We start from the raw sequence: 21,209 nt of genomic DNA, 5'->3' as shown, positions 1-21,209 counted from the left end.
GGAGTGGCTGAATTGAAGGCTATGGTAAAGTATGAGCCGTCACATCTGTTAACTACATGTTCTTTTCTTTTTGTAACTGTACATGTTCTACTTGACTTTAAATTATCTTTTGAAAAAAACATAAAGTTGTATGTCCTGAGAAACATATGTATACTAGTTTGCTAATCTATAAGGATTTGAGTTAATTTCTCTGATCTTTTCCAGTAATAACATTTGGTCTGTTTCCATCCTGCTTTTAGAAATGATACTGATTTTTCTTAACGGAAATTCTTTAGTGAGGCCTTTAAGTTAAGTCAACTTAATTTATCTGTTCTGTATATTAGGAAGATTACTGTTACTCTTAAATAATAAACATCAAAGTTATAGCATGATGAATTTATTTAGGGTTAGATAATTAGGTTTATGAAAGTATATTTTTATTATTGAAAAAGTGATATAATTTTTTCATTACTTGCCAATGTTTTGTTTTGTTTATACAGTATCCACTTTTCCCTACCTTTTGAAAATTTCAGATGTGCAGAAAAGTTGAAAGAATAGAATAATGATCAGCAGTATACTTCTCACCTGGATTTTTCAGCTGTTGTTAATATTTTCCTATATTTGCTTTCTCTTTAAGTAGTTTGAGATTTTTTTTCAGAACCATTTGAAAGGAAGTAGCAAACAGCATAACGTTTCTTCCCTAAAATATTTCAACAGCATTTCTCCTAAAAACAAGGACATTTCTTTTATAACCATAATATTATTACCACACTCAAAAAATCTACTGTCGATAAAATAATATCTAATATAAACAACAAATTATCCCAATTGTCCCTATAGTGTTCTTTCTAATGTTTGTTTATTGTTTGATCCCAGACTCCCATCAGGGACCACAAATTGGCAGCTGGTCACCATGTATTTTGATTGTTTCCTTTTTATCTAAATTGGACCCATCACTCACTGCCTCTTTTTCTTTTTTTGTCTTTTATTATATTGACATTTTGGAAAAGTCCATGCCAGTCCCCACATCTGTTTTTGACTAATTGTTTCATAAGATTCAGGTAGATGTTTTTGACAAGAATTCTGCATAGGTGATTCTGTCTAAACTGTTTTTCACTAGGTACCTAGGTAGTAAAAATGGAATTTGCTTACATGTTGCACAATAGAATAAAAATCATCCTGAAAATAATAAAAATGTAATCTAAAAAGGATATTTTAAAATTCATTAATTTTATTTGAAAACTCTTTTCAAGGTATTCATTTTACCATATCAGTCCTTTATGGCAGACAGAGCCAGTAAGTCAGCTCTGTTTTATAGGTATGTTATTTCTGTTTTATAAGTGAAAAAACAGACTCACAGATCAGATAGAACTTGTCTAGCTAGTAAGTAAAATTATATGGCTCACTGTTTTTCTATTTCCTCACAGACATACTGCTAGACTAGATCTGGAAGACAAAATTAGACTTTTTCCTATCTCCGTACCCACTCTGAATAAGTTTTGAAAGTAAGAAGTATCTCTGAAATGAGGTTGTGAGTCTGAAGCCACAGTTTCTACCTCTAGGCAATGGTATAGATATGTGTTGAATCTTTAGCATTTAAATGTAAGAGGGAAGTTATAGTGGAACCCCACTGTTACTGTAGCCAGGGTATCTGTATTTTCTTGTCTGATGACAAGGGTGTAATTCCAGAAAAGCAGTTAACAGTGTTTACATGGCCCAGCTGAATTGACCTTTTTTCAGTTGACTCATTTTTCCTTGTGGTAATAAAAGCTGATGGCCTGGTGACTGATACGATTTGGTAGTCAATCAGCTCCATTATTAAGATGACTGAAATCACCATATTTAGAAATCCCAGTGGTGGTTTCACAATTGACCATTACAATTTCACAGGAAAATGATTAATCTAGTAATTTGTATAGACTTGACCTTCGACTTGGGGACAACATGGGCTGTATTTGACCCTGAGGACTGATGACATAAATTGTCATTGTGCATGACTTTTGTCTCAAGTACAAAAGAGGATTTTAAGATTACACCATGAAATAAGGGTTAGGTTGAGAAGGTTAATAGAATTTAGTCGCTGATCTCAAAGACTGAACTGATACCAAGGTGTTCCATTCTCTAGTGTTGTGATGTTGCTATCTTCATTTTTCTCTGGGGCTGATTCCTGCTCTCTCTCTGTAGCAGCACTCCTGTTGGCAGTTCCTACCCCCACTTCGGGTTTCCCTTGAACCCTTCCATTCACCTGAAAACTGTTCTTTTTTTTTTTTAATTTTTTTATAAACATATAATATATTTTTATCCCCAGGGGTACAGGTCTGTGAATCGCCAGGTTTACACAAGTCACAGCACTCACTAAAGCAAATACCCTCCCCAGTGTCCGTAACCCCACCCCCCTTCTCCCAACCCCTCCTCCCCCCAGCAACCCTCAGTTTGTTTTGTGATATTAAGAGTCACTTATGGTTTGTCTCCCTCCCAATCCCATCTTGTTTCATTTATTCTTCTCCTACCCCCTTAACCCCCCATGTTGCATCTCCACTTCCTCATATCAGGGAGATCATATGATAGTTGTCTTTCTCTGATTGACTTATTTCGCTAAGCATGATACCCTCTAGTTCCATCCACGTCGTCGCAAATGGCAAGATTTCATTTCTTTTGATGGCTGCATAGTATTCCATTGTGTATATATACCACATCTTTTTTATCCATTCATCTGTTTGGACATCTAGGTTCTTTCCATAGTTTGGCTATTATAGACATTGCTGCTATAAACATTCAGGTGCACGTGCCCCTTTGGATCACTACATTTGTGTTCAAAATGTTGAAAATAGAACTACCCTATGACCCAGCAATTGCACTACTGGGTATTTACCTTGAAAACTGTTCTTTAGCAGCAAACACCCTGGTTTCCTTATTTAAATACGACTATTTCTATCAAGAAATCTATTTGTTTCTTCTGTAAGCCTGGATGCTGTGTAGTTATATCTTCTATTAAAGTCATTTTTACTTATTTTTTTTTACTTATTATTTTTTACTTACTATTTTTTCTCAACTTAGCCAATGATTCAGATTTATGGAGAAGTTGAAACAATACTAGAGGGACACTCATGCCACCTGGATTCAGCAGTTACTCTTGCTGTCCAGTTTGCTTTATCTCTAGGTGTTCTTCTTGGGGGGAATTGAAGCTCTTTGTATTTTGTTTTTAATTTGTTTTATGATGATATAGCTTACATAAAATAAAATTTACCAGTTGTAAGTGTACAATTTGGTAACTTTGACAAATAATATACGGTTGTGTAATCATTACTACACGCTTTGAATTATAGGTTTTTTAATCATTTCTGTGAGAACATTTAAGTTCTATTCTCTTCACAAATTTCACTTATACAGTAGTCATCAACAATAGTCACTTTCAGACCTTATTTGTCTTATAGCTGTCAGCCTATAAAGCCTCTTACCTACATTTTTTGCTGACCCATTTGAATATGTCTCCAGCATTGACACTTCATCCCTGAATATTTCAGTATGCAACTATAAAAAATAGGAAACTCTAAAATGAAAGTGTGTGAGTGTGTTTGTGTGTATAAATGAAATTACAGTACCATTATCACAGCTAACCAAATGAACAGTAATTATCTTACATCATCTAATAACCCAGTCCATATTCACATTTCCCCATTTTCCCTAAGATGTCCTTTTAAAAGCTTTTGCTTTTAATCTAGGAATGTTCAAGGATTATGCATTCTTAAACTGTAAATTAGGTCTAGAGGCTTGATTAGATTCATTCTAAACACTATTTACAAGCATGTTTCATGCGTGATGACAAATACTTTATAGGGCATTCTGTTCAGAGGCACATGATGTCAGGTTGTCTCATTATTGCCAGTGTCACATTTAATGACTTGGTTAAGGTGGTGCCCCCAACTCTCTCCAGCATAAAGGTAAGTTTTCCTCTTTACTATTAGCAGGTAGTCAGTGAGGTGATAGTTTGGCACTGTGTGAATATCTTTGTTGTCCAATAGTCTTTCACATAATGGTTTTAGTGACCTGATTGCCCTTGTCTGAATTGCTTATTACACTGGAGATTGCATATGTATTTTCATAATATCCCTCAATCTACACGTGTTAGCTGGCATTCTTTTGTAAAAAAGGACTTTTTTTCATCAAGTAGGAATGAATCCCGGTCCCTCCTGAAAAGGCAGGATGAAAGCTTACTTTTAATTACCAATTTTCAGAGTAAGGAGTTGGTATTACATACTGGTCTTATACTGATATTGGCAGTAGGTATTGGAGCAGTATTACTCCCTCCAGAAGAAGCAAATGAGTGTTATGTCTGTTATGTTCTTCCTGTATTAATGATAAACTAATAGATTTTCATTTATTCAATGTTTTAAATTACTTGGTTTTTAAATATAAGGTAGATGTTTTCATTGTTTGGCTTACTTTGGAAATTTCTAAGGATACATGTATTAGTATATTCTCAAATAAACAACATCTTTGATAAATGCCAACTTGGTATTTTCTGATTTGTAGAGCTGGTAAGCACCAAATAAAACTTAAAGAATAGTGGTTTTGTTTCAGTTTTTAGTATATTTTCGATCTTGGGTCTCTAAGATCTTTTTATGCTTAATAATGTTAAATATTAAAGAACAAATCAGAATTTTTTTCTTTTGGTTGTCTTCTCTCATGATTTAGAAAATAATAATTTTGTTTAATGCCACTTTAAAAATTATGTAAAAACATAAATTTTGCAGTTGCTAAGGTATATAAATAATAGTTTCTTTATTTTGATCACAGGATCTGTTTTCTAACTATAATTTTTATTCTTCTAAATGGCATTTCCTATAAAGCTAAGTCAGTTTATTAATTTTCATAGGGAGCCATCTGTGGAAAGAGTCACATTAAGGAAAGAAAAGCCTAAGCTATTCCCCTCCTCTTTTCACTCCAAATTTGAAAGGATGGTTTACTTCAAAGTGATTGCTTCAACTTCAAAAAAACTTCCCTATTAATGTTCTTGAGCAAAACATTCCCAATCAGGGGTATTTAACAGAGCCACTATAGAATCCTCTATACATTGCAGAAAACATTTTATTAGCTAAAGTTTTATCCATTGCCAGTGGGGTGGGGAGTGGGATGGAAAAGTAGTGTGGGTTTTTGCGATCAAAAGTCTTTTCTTGCTTTAAATACTATATATCACTTTAATAACTAGTAAAAGTTATGCTAAACAAATCAGTATCACTACTTGGTGTTGTAAACTTTTGTTAAATTGTCTTGAAACTGCTTTTAGCCATTATGTTTGTCATGGACCCTAGCAAGCAAGATTATTATGAAGCACAGGGGATTTTTTTTCTGATTATGTTAGTCCTTTAATGTCCCAGTCCTACCAATGATTTAGATTGTCCTTCATTAAATATAGCAAAAATAATTATTTAAACAAGTCTTTTCCTTTAGGAGTTTACATCTGATTTAATAGACATAAATTGAAAAGAATTATGTTGCACTAATACTAATCCTTCCTAAAGCTTGGTTTAATTTATGGTTATGGTTTATGTATTTCAAACATTTCTTGCCATATATTGTGAAGGTATACTTTCTTTGTCATTAGAGTATATATAAGGTATAAAGCTAGTTTTTGGCCAGCAAAATTTTGTTTTCATGCCTGATTAACAAAACTTTAGACCAACCACCTTTCAAATAACACATTTATTCTTACAACATGTTTATGAGGAAACTGTGAGTTAAATAGTGCTATCTCTGCCTTATAGGTAGGAAAGCAGGTGCTTAGTTTTTTGTACTTGTATTTTATTTTCAATTTTTTGAGGGGAAAAATTCAAAGATAATCTATATAGAGAAGGGTAGAAATAAACCTCTTTCTGCCCTCACACATTGCCCCCACCATAGAATTATTTTGAAGCAAATCCTAGAGACTATATGATTTTACTTGTAAATTTAACAATTATACTTTAGAAAAATATATAGTCATATATATAGTTTTTCAATATATCATCAAGAATTCAGTGTTCAGATTTCCCAGTCTTGTAATTTTTAGATTAGTTTTTGAATCAGGATTTTGAAATAAGGGTTTATATTGCAGTTAATTGATTTGGTCTCTTAAATCTCTAAATCTGTTGGAGTGCTCTAGCATCCTCATGTTCTCTCTCGCTCTCTCTCTGTCATACACACACACATACACACACACACACTCTCTCTCTCTCTTTTTCACACACAATTTGTTGAAGAAATTGGGTCATTTATCCTACAGAGTTTTCCATAGTCTGGATTTTGTTATCTGCATCTTTGAGTTGTCTTTTTCCTTTTTCCCTTCTGTTTTTGGTTGGTTGGTTGTTGGTTGGTTGGTTAGTAACAATATGTCTTAGGAAATATTGTGTACTTTGTTGGGAGGCATTTAAAGATTTTTTTTTTTTTTTTTTGAGAGAGAGAGGGTGAGGGAGAGAGAGTCTGAAGCAGACTCTGCACTGAGTGTGGAGCCTGACATGGGGCTGATCTCACAACCACAAGATCATAACCCGAGCCCATACCGAGAGTTTGATGCTTAACCAGCAGAACCAGCCAGACACCCCATATTGGGAAACATTTAATATGTCTGAGTCTTCTAGTCATATTAACATCCACAGATGAGCATTGTTTAGATCCTTTATTTCATTAGGGATTGCAAACTGGTGATATTTTAATATTCTTCATTTATTAGCTGGGAAATTTCAACTGTGTCACCTATTGGGTTGAGGTACAATTCTTATAGGAAACACAGAATAAAGACTTTAAATAGTTACCAAAATAGTGAGGTGGTTCTCTTAGCATCCTTCAAAAGTGACAAGTGAGTTCATTTTAAATATTATTCTGAATTAATAGATTTAAAGACTTCATAGTCTTCAAATTCATGTAGACTTCATGCATCAATCCATTATCATTGTTATTGATGTTCAGATGGTCCCATCTTTGGCTACTGAAAGCCTCTTCAGTTTGACTCTTGAGACCTTTTGATACAACCCTAGTAATCTTTGATTTCTGTTGGGAGAATATGTTCTGGGATTATCTCATACATTTCCTTGCCCAGGCTGAAATCAGCCATCTCTGTAAAGATCTCTGATTCCTTTTAGCAGTAAAGAGTATTTAGAAACCGTAATCTGGGTAATAGTAGACTTTAAAGATCATATAGTCAAAAGGTAAGGTAAAAAATGGTTTATAAATCTAGTTCTGACTTAGTAATTTCCCAGTATCACAGAAATCGACAGGTTGAAGTACAGTTTTAATTAAAAATAATTAACAACCAACCTAAAAGAAACTTTCCTTTGATTTCCGAGTTAGCTGTATTTTGTCATAAAATTGACTTCTTAGATTTATTGACTTCACTTGGCCTTCTCTGAGTACCCACCATCTCATGCAGAGGAAGGCTGCAGTTTCGTATATGGTGACTGAAAAAAGAGATCCAGCCAAGGATTAAAATTTCACAGTAAATAGTCTCAAATCTATCCACAAAACAATAAAAGTTGACTGTAAAACCTTCCAAATAAACTAAATGGTTTGGGCAGAAAACTCTGTCTTTGGAGAGAAAACTGATTTCAGAAAATCAGTGTCCTTATCTATAAAGAGTAGGATTAGGATCATCTGTGGGATCTGACTCTGTCAACCTGAAATTGACATTATCTGAGTTGTTTTTCTCCTATCTTATTCATTTATTCTCCAAATATATTTCAAATACAGTGAGTGACAGACAATATTTTAGGCGGTAGAAAGAGTGGGAGCAAAAATACCTAAGCTGCTTGCTTTCATACCCTAAAAGGCACCTTGTGTTTTCTAATCCATTCCTCCCTTGAGAAGTGCAGTTTTAAGCACTCTTATTGGTACTTTGTCCACAACGAAAAACAACTTGCATAGACTTTCTGACATTATCAGAAACTTTATTTGTTTAATGACTTTTTCTTTGACATGCAGTTTTTTTGTTGAAAAAATTCCCATTAGTTAAATTATTTTGGGTGATAAAATATAGTTAGTTAATTCAAATGATCTATTTTGTGTTTCATTTGCACCTTTTAAAAGCTTCTCATGTTTTAAAAATTTAGTGGTATTTATGGTTCTCAGAGCTAATGGAGTGTATAATGTATAGTATTTTTATATTATTGCATTATATTCTCTTAGAAGGATATAAATGATCCAGTTCATCATATTTTCTACATAGCTATTTTCATTTGAAATGATATCTTGGTGTTATTCAAAATATACACATTCATCTATAAAAATCACTTTCCTTATTTAAAAGTTAAATTCATTTTAATCCTGTATACAAAAGGTAGTCAGAAATTTGTATTAAGATAGACTAGGATAGAAGGAAGATTTCAACAACAAGAATACTTCATATTTCATTTTTTTTTAAATACTAATACCAATAGAGTGTTCTCTTGCCCTCCTCCCCCACTGAGTCAACCTTCAATAAATCTTATTGAGAGCATATTAAAGATTCTTCCTAGAGCTTAAGTCATTCTCTGCTGGTGTAATAAGCTTTCTATTTAAAGAGATGGATTATATGCATTTTCATGCCATTTAGGACACCAGTTTGTTTTTATATTATATAAATAATTACTTAAAAGAGTTCATTCACAAAGTTTATTACCATGGCACAGGATTGTAAAACGACCCTGTTCTTTCAAATTACAGTGTTGACTGTAAGTCCATTATAACCCTCTGAAGACACTCACATTCCCACATTTTAAAATTGACAGGGCAGGCTGTCTCTAAGATGGTTACTAAATCCTCACCTTTTGTGACACTCCAGACTTTCAAAGTTATGTTACCACTTCATGCAGCATACACTTTTTTTCTCTTGTGATTCTTGAATAAGAATTCCTTCCTTCAGGAAAAACTTCTGTAGTACACAGTAGCCCCTTCCTATCTGCAGGGCATATGTTCCAAGACCCCAGTGGATGCTTGATACTGTGGATAGAACTGAACCCTGTCTCTACTGTTTTTTCCTATACATACAGAGCTCTGATAAAGTTTAACTTACCCATTAGGCACAGTAAGAGATTAACAACAGTAACTAAGAGTCGAATAGAATAATGCTAACAATATGCATAATAAAGGTTATGTGAATGTAGTCTTTCAGTCTCTCAGAGTACCTTGTACTGTGCTCACCCTTGTGATGATATGAGATGATAAAATGCCTATGTGCTGAGATGAAGTGAGGGGATTGGCGCAGGCACTGTGATGTGGAGTTAGGCTACTACTGACCTTCGGACCATATGTCAGGAGGAGGATCATCTGCTTCTCGACTGCAGTTGACTGGGGGCAACTGAAACTGCAGAAAGCAGCAAACTGAGGATGGGGGAGCTGGTGTATCAGGGGTTCACCTCCGCCTATTTACCCATTCTTCAGGGAATGTACAGTGTTTCTTGGTTAACTCTTTGCTATTCCTGTAATGTCCACATAGACATCATTGTATGTGTATGTTGGTTTTGGGATGTGACTATACATAGAATCTCTCTTCATTCAAGACTGCAAGAAGTGAGGAATTTCTTCTCACTCCTAAACAGCTTTTGAAGCTGCCGGCTAAATATTCTTCTACACACATTACTGTAGGTTTAAACATATGAGTCTAGAACTGTTCTACCTGGTACAGGAGCCATTAGCCACCAGTGGCTGTTAACCACCTAAAATGTGCCTGGTCCAAATGTGATGTGCTGTATCAGAGACAGACTAGATTTTGGAGACTTAGTACAAAAAAGAATGTAAAATATCTCAAAAATGTTTTTTGCTCACATGTTAGAATAATATTTTGGATGTGTTGGGTTACATAAAAACACAATTTTAAAATAATGTAATTAATAAATACAAAATGATTTTCACCAGTTTCATTTTACCTTCTTAACATAGTTACTAGAAACTCTTAAAATTACCTATGTGGTTCACATATTTCTAATAGACAGCACTGCTCTAGAACATTATCCGTCATTATCCAAGCAGCCAAATCCTTACTGTTGCATAAAATAGATAGTTGTATTTCAGACTTCTTTCCCCCAAACTTGGAAACTGCATGTAGATACTAGTTGTCATGTGGCGTGGTAGTGCTTGAATGACTTGGGAACAAGACTTTTCTACGTATAGACAGGAGAAGCACCACAACGTCATACCTAGTACCACACAGAAAAAGTTTAAACTACCAACATGAAGGAAACCATTGCCTTTGTTGCTGATGGTTGCATTCAGCATTTAAAAAAATAATTGGTACCATCAGGAAGGTTATAGTACTTCATGGATCTTTAGCTATGAGCTTTGTAAATGAATGTTACATATGAAATAAATGTTAATGGCGAAAACCTAACTGCTTTGCTGCAGTAAACACTAAGTTATGGTTTTACTGCTTTAAGTGATAACACTGTGTATAATGCCTGAATATTAGAATAACAAACATACTTTACTGATTCTTTTATTTTATTACTGTTGGAAATGTAGTTAACATAATTCACATTACAGTTATGACATGCTGTACTTGTTTTATTGCAAATTTTAAGATGTATATAAAAGACAGCAAACTTCTACTTAAACAGATCAAAACAGGTTACATTTTAATCTCATGTAATTTAACTTTGAAATGTTACTCAGTATTTTTCATAAAAAGCAATTTTTTATAGGTTTGAGTCTAAATATTGAAAATTCTCAAAATTACATATTTTAAGTGATCAGCAACAAGATTTATAATTGCATCTGTTGTAAGTATAGTAGCGAAGCACTAAAACATTTATTTGAATATTACAAAAATATCCTCTTGTAAAATACCAATTTTGTCCTAATTTTTAGGAAACCAGAATTCGGGCAATGGATAAGGATACCAAGAAAAAAATTCATAATTTCTCTGTCATCAACCCTGTTGCTGGACAGGCTGTAACTCATATCTTTGTAGCAGACAATAGAGAAGATCTTCAGAAATGGATGGAAGCCTTCTGGCAACATTTCTTTGATCTTAGTAAGTTAGTGTTTGGATTTACTAGTAATATATTCATGAAGCGTGAAAGGATGCACAAAGCAATCTAAATATTAAAATTATAATCCTTTGGTTTGTATCAAGATTATTTTTTTAGTGCTCTTGAATAAAATGACAGTATATCATCAGTGCATTGATGCCTTTTTCTCTCAACCTTTTCCCAGGGCTGACTTACTGTAGTTTATTATACCTTTGAATACCTGTTATTTTTAAATTTCTCTGTCCCTAAAACAATTAGGCCACATTTTTTTCAAAATACTGGATTTTAACTGGTTAAGGCAGTGTGTTTGATCAAAGGGATACTACTTTTTGAGTAGTAAAAAACTTTTAGGTTAGTCATGATCCTAAAATTTGAAATGTACAAGAGACTCATGTAACCTTCTGTTAACTCCAGATTCATTATATCATCTTGGATATCATCCAAAGATTTATTTTAAAACCATACATATGGTTTTTCAGTTTCAGTAATATAACCCATGATTATAAAAACAATGTGATAGTAATATAATAGAGTTCTACTATGTAAAATATGTGAGGTTCTAATATTCTCAATTTAAGGAGGAATTTTATCAACAAGAAAATAATGAAGTCATATATTGAAAATGTAGATTATTGATAACAGCTATTTCTAGTCAAACTAAGCCTACTGTTAGATTCAACCAGTATTTTATGTCTTCAGAATGCTTTTTTATAAAGAATTACGAAAGATAGGCATTTTCTAATGATAGAAAGTTGTTTCTGCAACTCCTAGAAGAAATTTTAGGACTTCTTAAGATCTGTTTTGGGAACTTTATAAAAGAGTTAATACCTGCTGTCCTCAGATTAATTTTTCTAAGCCTACTGTGGTCTGTGGCCTGGTTAAGTTATTATAGTGATGGTTGGGGTGGGGACAAAGAAGGGAACTAAATGTATTGATTACCTTCCACATATCATATGGCTTCCTTTATTTCTCACAACAGCCCAGCAAGGCAGAAATGATTTCCCTCTCCTCTAAAGTTGAGAAAATTGAGGCCTGAAGAGATTGCTGGTTTACTGCAGGAATCCAGAGGACTCCCTCTATAGCCTTCTGGAATTCTTTAGGACTTGTTTTCCTTAAGTACTACCCCTAGGCACTGAATAGATGTTTAAATATTTGTTCCATGCTTATCAGCATGCAGTACATTTTTTTTTTTTAATTTCAGCTGATCTTAGACATGTAACTTAAAAGACAAAAACTTCCTTTCCTTTGCTGATCACATCTGAAATTTTAACTGCTTTCTCAAATGATCTGCTCTAGAGAGTCTTACAAAGACTATATTATTTTTAGGAGTGATTCTGCTATTTTACACTTTTTATGTGTATAAAAACAGGAATGAGGGGTGAAAGGAGGTAAAAATGCAGACTATTATGGTCTGGATATCAATTCCTAAATGGTCTCGTGTTTTTATTCGCCAGATTAGGTAAAATAATTCATCGTGCTAAAATACGGGATTTGGAGGGATACAAATCTTGTGATATTACTGTCAAAATAAGAAAGTGATGACAACTAGGTTCTTACATCTGGCTACTTCTTTAGTATTTAGTGATTTGTGGATAAAATCTGCCAATCTATGTGATCTTTAAAGTATAAATTCTATTAGACTTACACTTTAGAATTCATTGTATATGATGATATGAAGCAAAGACGGAAATGTTTATATTCTGAAGAGTGACTTATAAGTGGTAAGTGGTAAGTGTAGCCTCTTGTAATCTTAGATGAAATCTGACGTGTAGAACAAAGTAGAGCATAGATATTTAGAGCAGAATAAACTAAGAGCAATTTAATATTTAGAGTTAATTTCAATTACTTAACTCTGATTAAGAGTAGAAATCAGGAGAATGAGAAAATTAAAAACCATGAGAAAACATTAATGGCACTAGGTCTGTTCGGCCTGCCGAAGGACAGCCTGAAGAGTGGAGGCTGGAGGCAAGGGGGATGTCATAGCTAATTTTTAATATTTGAGAGCTAACAAACATGTAAAAGAGTAATGACACTTGTTTTGGATGATCAAAAAGGTAGAGCTAGAATGGTGGGTCAAAGATAAATTTTTTCAAGTATTTAATAATATAAATATTGAGTTATTGAGCAGCTTAGGATAACAGATCATTTTGACTGGGAACGTTATAGCAAATATTATTGTGGTAAACATCTTTAGGATACAGATTTTATGTGAATACAACATAGCTGTTTAATATTTCATATTGGTTAGCATGTTGAATCAGGTATAACTGTGCATACTAATTTAGTCACTGATAAAACAAATGTTCCCATTGTAAAATTCACCAGTGAACATACCACACTTGAACCTCTGACTTCAGTAACGCATGGGATAGTTTGGCTTTATATTCCAGTCTTCAGCATGATTAGTATTCTGCTACCAGTTTAACAATGAAAAGCTTTCATCTATCAATAAAGAGAAAATGCTATACTTTGTAATTTGCCTAAGATTTGATGGAGAAATGTTTTCTAGTTCAAAGTATTTCATTACTTTTCTATTAAGTAAGACCTTATTTTTTTCTGCCCCCAAGAAGGAAAAGCTGGCTTTTATATATTTATCTAAAAAAGGAAGTGGAGGGGAGGAATAAGTTATCAGATCTCAGATCCTACTAGATTTAAATTCTGCAGAGCAACCTTTGAAGCCTCAAACTCAAGATTTCATTCCCTTTATGAGATGCTATGTGGGCTATTTTGAAATTTTTACCATGTTCTATACTTAGCATTGTAATAAAACATACTAAAAGGTTTTTTATGTTTCTTAGCTATTTAAGGTGATGGATTTAAAATTTATGCATATTACCATATAACCATGGCTATATATTAGATTTAAAACAACAAAAATGAATAGATAATTTGACCAAACACGAAATATCTTTTATTTTTAAACTATGGAAAATAACCAAATTGGATATTGAGTATGGAGACTGAGAATATAATAAAAGGAAGAAAAATATACATCATAAATCATTCCCAAAAGGCACATGTGTATTATATTTATTTTTCTACAGATGTAAGACAGAGTATAAGAACAGTGAAGCTCAATAACCTACTTTTATAACATGAATATAGAGACACATAGTCTCTGGCACAGTTGTTATCCAGCATGCAGGCACGCAATAAACATGGAATGGTTGAAGTTTATATCCACTCAGAAGAAATAAGCCTGAGTGTTTTAAGATGAAAATAGTAAAATATAACTAAAAGAAAAATTAATATTGTTCATGCTCTTAAATTTTAACTTAAAAATTGAAACAGCTTAAAGAGTATTTTTTATTTGAAATGACTAATGGCTTTATTTAAAGTGTCCTTCCTAAAATAAATTAGATCCAGTTAGAATTTTGACTGATGTGTCTTTATTATAATAGGCTCTTATATACCTTTTACTTGAATGAAGATGCAGCATTTTTCTAGTAATATGAATTTCGAAAGGCATAATCATTAGAAGAAATAATTGTTAAATAAACAATTCTTGTATCTTAATTAGAATTTTCAAAGTTAACACCATTTTTGAGAAGCACTGTATCCTTCTAGATAACTATTTCAGTTGATTTTTACCTTTCAACTGTCTTAAGAACTGGGTATTTTTATTTAATATTTAAAAGAAGAGAACTTGTACAAATTTTTGCCATGAATAGAAATTTTAGTTCTAGACCATTTAGTGAAATAGTATAGTATTTAATAACCTAGAGATCTTAGCTTTTTATATCTGTGCACAGAACTTTATTTTTCAAATAGATTACTCTAGTGCTTAGACTTGGGACTTCAGAATTACGGGTAGTACTAGGTTTTTGTGGTTTCCTTAAGGCAATGCTTTATAGATTCCCTCTTATTTTTCACAGCAAAAAATATGTTGATATCTACTGAAAATGAAGTATATGTCTTCACATTTATGTTTTAAACTAGCCTGCCTTTTTCTGTCTTTCTTAGGCCAATGGAAGCATTGTTGTGAAGAACTTATGAAAATTGAGATTATGTCACCACGGAAACCACCTTTGTTCTTGACAAAAGAGGCGACCTCAGTCTACCACGATATGAGTAAGTGGGGTTTTTCTTTTCTAAGCTGCAGGGTAACAAAAACAACATTGTCCATACTCAAGCAGCTTATTCTATTGACATTAAAATGCTAAAATTTTCAAGGCACAGTCAAAATGAATGAAAAAAGACTATGATTATAGACTAAGGAACTCATGTTTAATAGATGAATTAATACAAAATTAATGAATACACATTTTTCATAGTTTGAATGCTTAAGATCAAACAAAAATGTTAAAGCTTCAAAATGAATAAGGCTGCACTGAAAATAAATATTAGCTGAGTAGTTGATGAAAATTCTGAAAATGTAAACTTGGAGATTCTAAAATATCATGTTCTATAATTTTTTCTGTGTTTTATTAAATTTGTTTTAAAGTAATGTTGATAAATGAATATTAATAAATGGAAGCTTTCATCTCACGTCAAAAAATTGGTTAAGTTTAATACTTTGGAAAATTTTAACTTTATAGACTCATTAATTAATATTCCATTTTCCCACACTTCAAAGGGTATTTATTTCTCTGTGGGACTGCCTGAACGAACAGTGCTGTGAACACACACAGGTCAACAGTAAATTCTACTCTATTTTTGCCACCAATATATACTTTACATACACTTTAAAATGTTAGATTAAAAATGATACAACCAGTGATTCATTTAACAGACGTTTATCTCTGTTCTCTTATTTTTTCCCAAGTTAAAATTCATCCAGCATCCTTATCACCAAACTGGTATCAGGGTTTCACTCTGTTTCCTTGGGTTTCTGTTTTTGGAATTTTTCCCTATTAACAGAGACTTTGCTAGTCTAAAGGAAAGGATGTTAATCCAGTTACACTTGTCCAGGTTTACATATCAGGCTTTTATAAAAAGGGGATCTCCTCTTACCTAGAAGTCAGAATAAATTTTAAATCTAAGAAAAGTTATTTAATAAATATTTAACCTATAGAATTGAAAAAGTTATGATGTGTCTACACTCCTTTGAAAACTGGTTTATACTCATTTATTTAGGAATGTATTTATGTGTGTGTGTTTGTGTGCGCGCGCGCGCGCATGCGTGTGTGCGTATGCAGTGCATGGTGAATGATCTTTTTTTTTGGTTCTGTTGGTAGGGTTATTTTTAAACTTAAACCAGTTGCTGATCCATTGTGTTTTTTTTTTTAATTTTTTATTTGTGTTTTTGATGATTATTATAGATACTGATTTAGAAAACAATAACTCAAAGTGTACACAGCTTTTGAATTTTTCCCCCATGTACTTTTTCTCAAAATTATTACAGGCATTGATTCACCTATAAAACTTGAAAGTTTAACTGATACAATACAAAAAAAACTTGAAGAGACAAATGGACAGTTTCTTATTGGTCAGCATGAAGACTCCTCACCACCTCTTTGGGCCAGCCTCTTTGATGGTAATCATCAAGTGGTTATCCAGAAAAAGGTATTATCTCCTGCAAGTAACCAGCTACATGATGGGAAAGGGAAAAAAAGACGTGCTCCCCTTCCTCCTTCTGATAAAGCTCCATTCAGCTTAAAAACACAGAGTAACCCAGATCAATTGGATAAGGACAACTGGGAAAAAACAAGTGTATCTTGGACCTCGCCTTTGGATACCAAATTATCAACCCTAATGCATCACTTACAGAAACCGATGGCTGCTCCTCGAAAACTCCTTCCTGCCAGGAAAAATAATGTAAATGATGATAGTGAACACATAGACACTAAAACCAATTTTGAAGCCAAGCCAGTGCCAGCTCCAAGGCAGAAATCTATCAAAGACATTTTGGACCCTAGATCATGGTTGCAGGCACAAGTATAGAAAACTATGTATAAAAGCATTTAACAAAATCTATACTGTTAGGCTTGATTCAGAAGCACTAGAGATATAGTAATATGTCATTATGTTGGTAAATATGATAGTGACTTACATCAATAATTAATAAGCTATGGGGTCTGAAAAATGCTTTATAATGAAGAATTGGATTTTTCTTTTACTTCTGATCTTTGGAATATAAGTGATTTCCCTGGTAGAGTGCAAGAGGCAGTTTCAGACAATATCCTAATTGTTTGAAGGGTTAATTTATTCCTAAATTAGTGCCAGCAGTGAGCAAGCACTAGGCAGAAGAAGGCATTAAAATTTCTTTGGGGAGAGACTGTCTAGTAATTTAAAATGTGTTAAATATGAGCCATATTCTCATTGTGAGAGTTTTAATACTAATGGAATGTTTCAAAAAGTTTTATTCAAACCACAAATTATAGAATCCACCCAAGAAAATTTCTTCTTAGCATTCTGGAATTCTCATCTAATGGTTCACTGACTCTCATCTATTGTTTAACTCACTAGTTAACTCACTGACCTTTCAAATTCCTGGGATAAATTTTGGAATATTAAATTCTTCATCTTTAAAGGGAATTCATAATGTGTTATTCAAAGTTGTTTCCTTGATGAGCCCTGAAATCCTGTTGACATTAACTCTCATAAGTGAAGCATAACATTTATTAGTTTAGAGAAAAGGTAAATGAAATGTTCTCTATCTCCACTTTTCTGTGCATGGTGCTAATTTCCATTATGACATTGGAATTTGGGGAAGTGAGTAGCTGATTAACACCTTAAAATTCATTTAATACTTATTTAAAAAGCAGATGGCTGATTCAAAAATATCAGAAAAGTTGGCCATGATAATAATTTTCAGAATTAATCCTTTTAAAACATTTTAATTAAATTTCCTTTTTCTAGTAAGGGTTGATGTCTGCTATTGATATTATTCATTAAAAGTCATATTCTTACAACAATGACATCGGAATCATTTCCATAGGAGGTAATTTCCATAGCAACTAATCATTGTGACCCAAACAGGATTATGAAATCAAGTGAGGAAATAAATAGCGAGAGGATGAATACCTTAAAGGAACAAAAAAATCCTTTTTTAAAATAATAATGCTTCTTGTAAACAAGAGCTGAACAGTTTTAAAAATCAAATCAGAATTTCCAAATAAAACAGTTTCCATAAGGTGTCAGCAACGGCTCAAAAAATCTGAAATCACACTGAACCCTAAATGTCATTGCAAGAAATAAAAATATAAGAATTAAATTACTGCCCTGTGTATAATCTCTAGAGATCTTTTTAAAGCTCATGAGAACTCTATTTGGATCAGAACTACATTATTACAAAGTAAAATGAACACTTGACAAAAAAGTAACATTAATTTAAATGGAGCCTTTCATTATTTTTAGATAGCAGTCTTTCTTCATTTATATAGAATGATGTAACTGCCAGGTTACTTTTGTGTTTGCCGGGGACTCCTTGTAAGAATTGCAACTCAGGGGAGTAATGATACAAAAGGTCTCTTGTGACCGTCGACACCATGATAGACATAGTATTTGATGAGAAGGAAGCCCCATGTGCCTGCCTTTAGAGGACTGTAGAGACAATCACATGCATGAAAACCTGCAAAGGTACGATTAATTTGTTTTTTTCTAACAAGAAGACTCTCATAAATTCTGTTGTGGTTGCCAGTTCAGTAAATGACAATATTAAAATCTACAGGCTATTATTGTTTGAATTTTTGTTTATTTTTTAAACCTCAACTGCTGTTTTTGACAGCATTTGTGACTGTCATTGCCACTAAATTATTGAGCTAGAAGATGCTGCAGGCAAAATTGTTTCTGAAACTGGCATCTAAGCATTTTTTTTTTTTTTAGTCGAAGCCTTCCTTATAACAACCAGTGTTAAAACTTCCAAATTATATTCTTGTCATTTCCTCATGCATATTATATCAAGAAGGATTTAAGGTGTACTGGAAATAGAATTTATTCATAGAGAAACTACCTAGCAGTTGTGCCCTCAGTGGGACACTGGAACAAAGCTGAGACCCTTCCTCCTAGAAATATTTATGTGAAGCCTGACCAAGGACCACGGTTATTCAGGCTATTTCTGGGGGCCCACCTTCCTGCATGCTACAGAGCCTTTGGGAGCAGGCTGAAGGCTTCAGCTTCACTTCCTTTAACGTGCTGTTCATTAAATGTTAGTTCACGTCCCCCGAAAGGTTTAATACAAAGTCGGGGCTCCCTCCCTTCCTTTTTTCCTTCTTACTCCCTTCCTTCCTTCCTTCCACAGTTAAAAAAAAATCTAAAAATACTTAGTTAAACACTTTGTCAAGGAGTTCGTCAAAGAAGTATTTGTTTTCTCATTTCCTAAACCGGAAGTTTATGACAGATAAAAATATGTCATGTAATAAAAGACATTTCAGCTTTTTATGAGCTGCCTTCTCACATTCCTGTTTGTCCTTTTAATTTGTTTCCTGATATATGAAGACTATAAACTTGAAAACAAAGAGTTAGCTGTCAGAGCTTGATAAGAATATTATAATTAGAGAAACAGAAAGAATAGTTATTTTATGATATTATGATAATTCTGATGATCTGAAGATAATGTCTTAGAAAATTACATTTACATTTCAAGCTCTGGGACATAAATTACTTACAACAGCATTAAGATAGTATTTTTACTTGCTACAAAGTGGTGAGCTTTTTATTTAAACATCTTGCCAAGGACAAAGAAGGCATTTTGTTATTATAAACACACACCTCCTAAGGTAAAGAGTCTTTCAGAATATCAGGCGTGCCAACTCTGGTTGGTGAGTTTGGTTAAATCCTCCTTAACTGTCTGCAGTGCCCCCTGACTTCTTTAAATGGATGTGCATGTATTTGGAAAACTGATTTCATTTATTCTAAGTGCCTTATCTTTACCCTTTAAGATCTTACTAAGTAAATTTTTCTGGTCCTGTTTATTGAAAATGGAAGCTGCCTTGCATTAGAGAGGATTCATATAAGGTAGGTTAAGCAGTCAAGTATTTCCTTAGGCTTGTGTTCAGCACCTTAGTCACCTACTGAGAAGTTAATTAATTCAGTCCAAAATGAAATTATAGGGCAGTTTGGCGCAATTTATGTTAAATGCCATTTGAATGTAATCACCTGTGTTACCATGAATGAGGAACAACTGAGTCAGAACGCTGTACCAGGAACAGAAAGAGCAGTGCTTTGGCAGGGAAATCTCTCTCCCTGTGGTCAGAATTTATCAAAGTCCTTGTCTTCTTAAAGAGTGAATTATTGAATAGTAATTAAACTTTAACCATTTATACAGTGTTCTGTTAGCCTTAAACTACAAAGCAGACAGAGTTGACTTTAAGTGCCCTTACATTTCAAAGGCATCACTATTTTCAAATGTTTACATGTGTAATGGAACTGCTTCACTAATAACAGTTCTATGAAAAAATGGTTTATTTTGGATCATGTGTATTTTTAGTTAGCACTAAAAAGGTGTCATTACCTTTGAATTTTTAAAAGACAAGACTTCATTTAAAGATATGCTAGGGGGTGTTATTTTTTTTTTTAACATGCTTGTATGATTGACATTGTTTCTAATTTTTATTTTTTAATTAAATGTAGGTCAAGCATCATCTAGATTAAAACATATTCATGGGACACCTGGGTGGCTCAGGTGGTTAAGTATACAACTCCTGATTTTGGCTCAGGTCATGATTGCAAAGGTCCTGAGGTAGAGCCCTGTGTCAGGATCCATGCTGGGCAGGGTGTCTGCTTGGGTTTCTCCCTCTCCCTTTGCCCCTCCCCCTGACTCTGCTGGTACTCTCTCTAAAAAAAAAAAAAAAAAAGTATCCTATTATGGGTATGTATTTTTTTTAAAGTACCAAAGATTGGTAAGGAAGCCAATGTCATGTGATTAAAATTTCTATACATTAAAGGAATTGGTTCATAAAGACATTTGCTGCCTTTTTCTTTAGGTACCCCCTTCTGTGCTAGACTGATAGACGTAAACTGCTGTGAAATCAGCTCAATCAGAAAGACATACCCAAAGCTGGTGTTAGTTATTATAAGACTAATATTTGATAACCTTGCTATAACTAATAATCATTAGAATGTTTACATATAATCTTTCTTACAGTATACTCTTTTAAAAATTCACTGTATAACGTTAGTCTTATGTTATTGATGAAGAATTTGCTCAGAGCTTAAGTCATTCTGATAATAAATTAGGAACCTAGGATACTCAGTTGCTGTTAGTCACAAGGAGACTCCTTATTCTAATGTACCTCCCTCAGTGCTTAATTTATTCCCATGGAGCTCTTCAGGGGAGGGGGAGAGAAATGAACAATCCTGGCTCAATTATAT

At 33.3% G+C, this 21,209-nt stretch overlaps 1 protein-coding gene across 4 annotated transcripts in view; it reads left to right on the top strand.

Moving 5' to 3' along the window:
• RTKN2 (rhotekin 2) overlaps positions 1-19,292 on the top strand; it is a 73,698-nt gene extending 54,406 nt beyond the window's left edge. For 2 of the 4 annotated variants that reach the window (XM_032311675.1, XM_032311673.1), the window contains exons 10-12: positions 10,792-10,957; positions 14,919-15,026; positions 16,300-19,292. In XM_032311675.1, coding sequence (XP_032167566.1) covers positions 10,792-10,957; positions 14,919-15,026; positions 16,300-16,838 — 813 coding nt within the window. In that variant the 3' untranslated portion in view covers positions 16,839-19,292. The remainder of the gene's footprint in view (positions 1-10,791; positions 10,958-14,918; positions 15,027-16,299) is intronic. The other 2 variants (XM_032311674.1, XM_032311672.1) reach the window with 1 other exon arrangement.
• The last annotated feature ends 1,917 nt before the right edge of the window (positions 19,293-21,209 follow it).

Source organism: Mustela erminea, chromosome 14 (genome assembly GCF_009829155.1).
Source record: "Mustela erminea isolate mMusErm1 chromosome 14, mMusErm1.Pri, whole genome shotgun sequence".
In the NCBI taxonomy this organism is placed as follows: Eukaryota; Metazoa; Chordata; class Mammalia; order Carnivora; family Mustelidae; genus Mustela; species Mustela erminea.
Note: the sequence above shows the minus strand (reverse complement) of the source record. Positions and strands in the feature narration are given on the sequence as shown.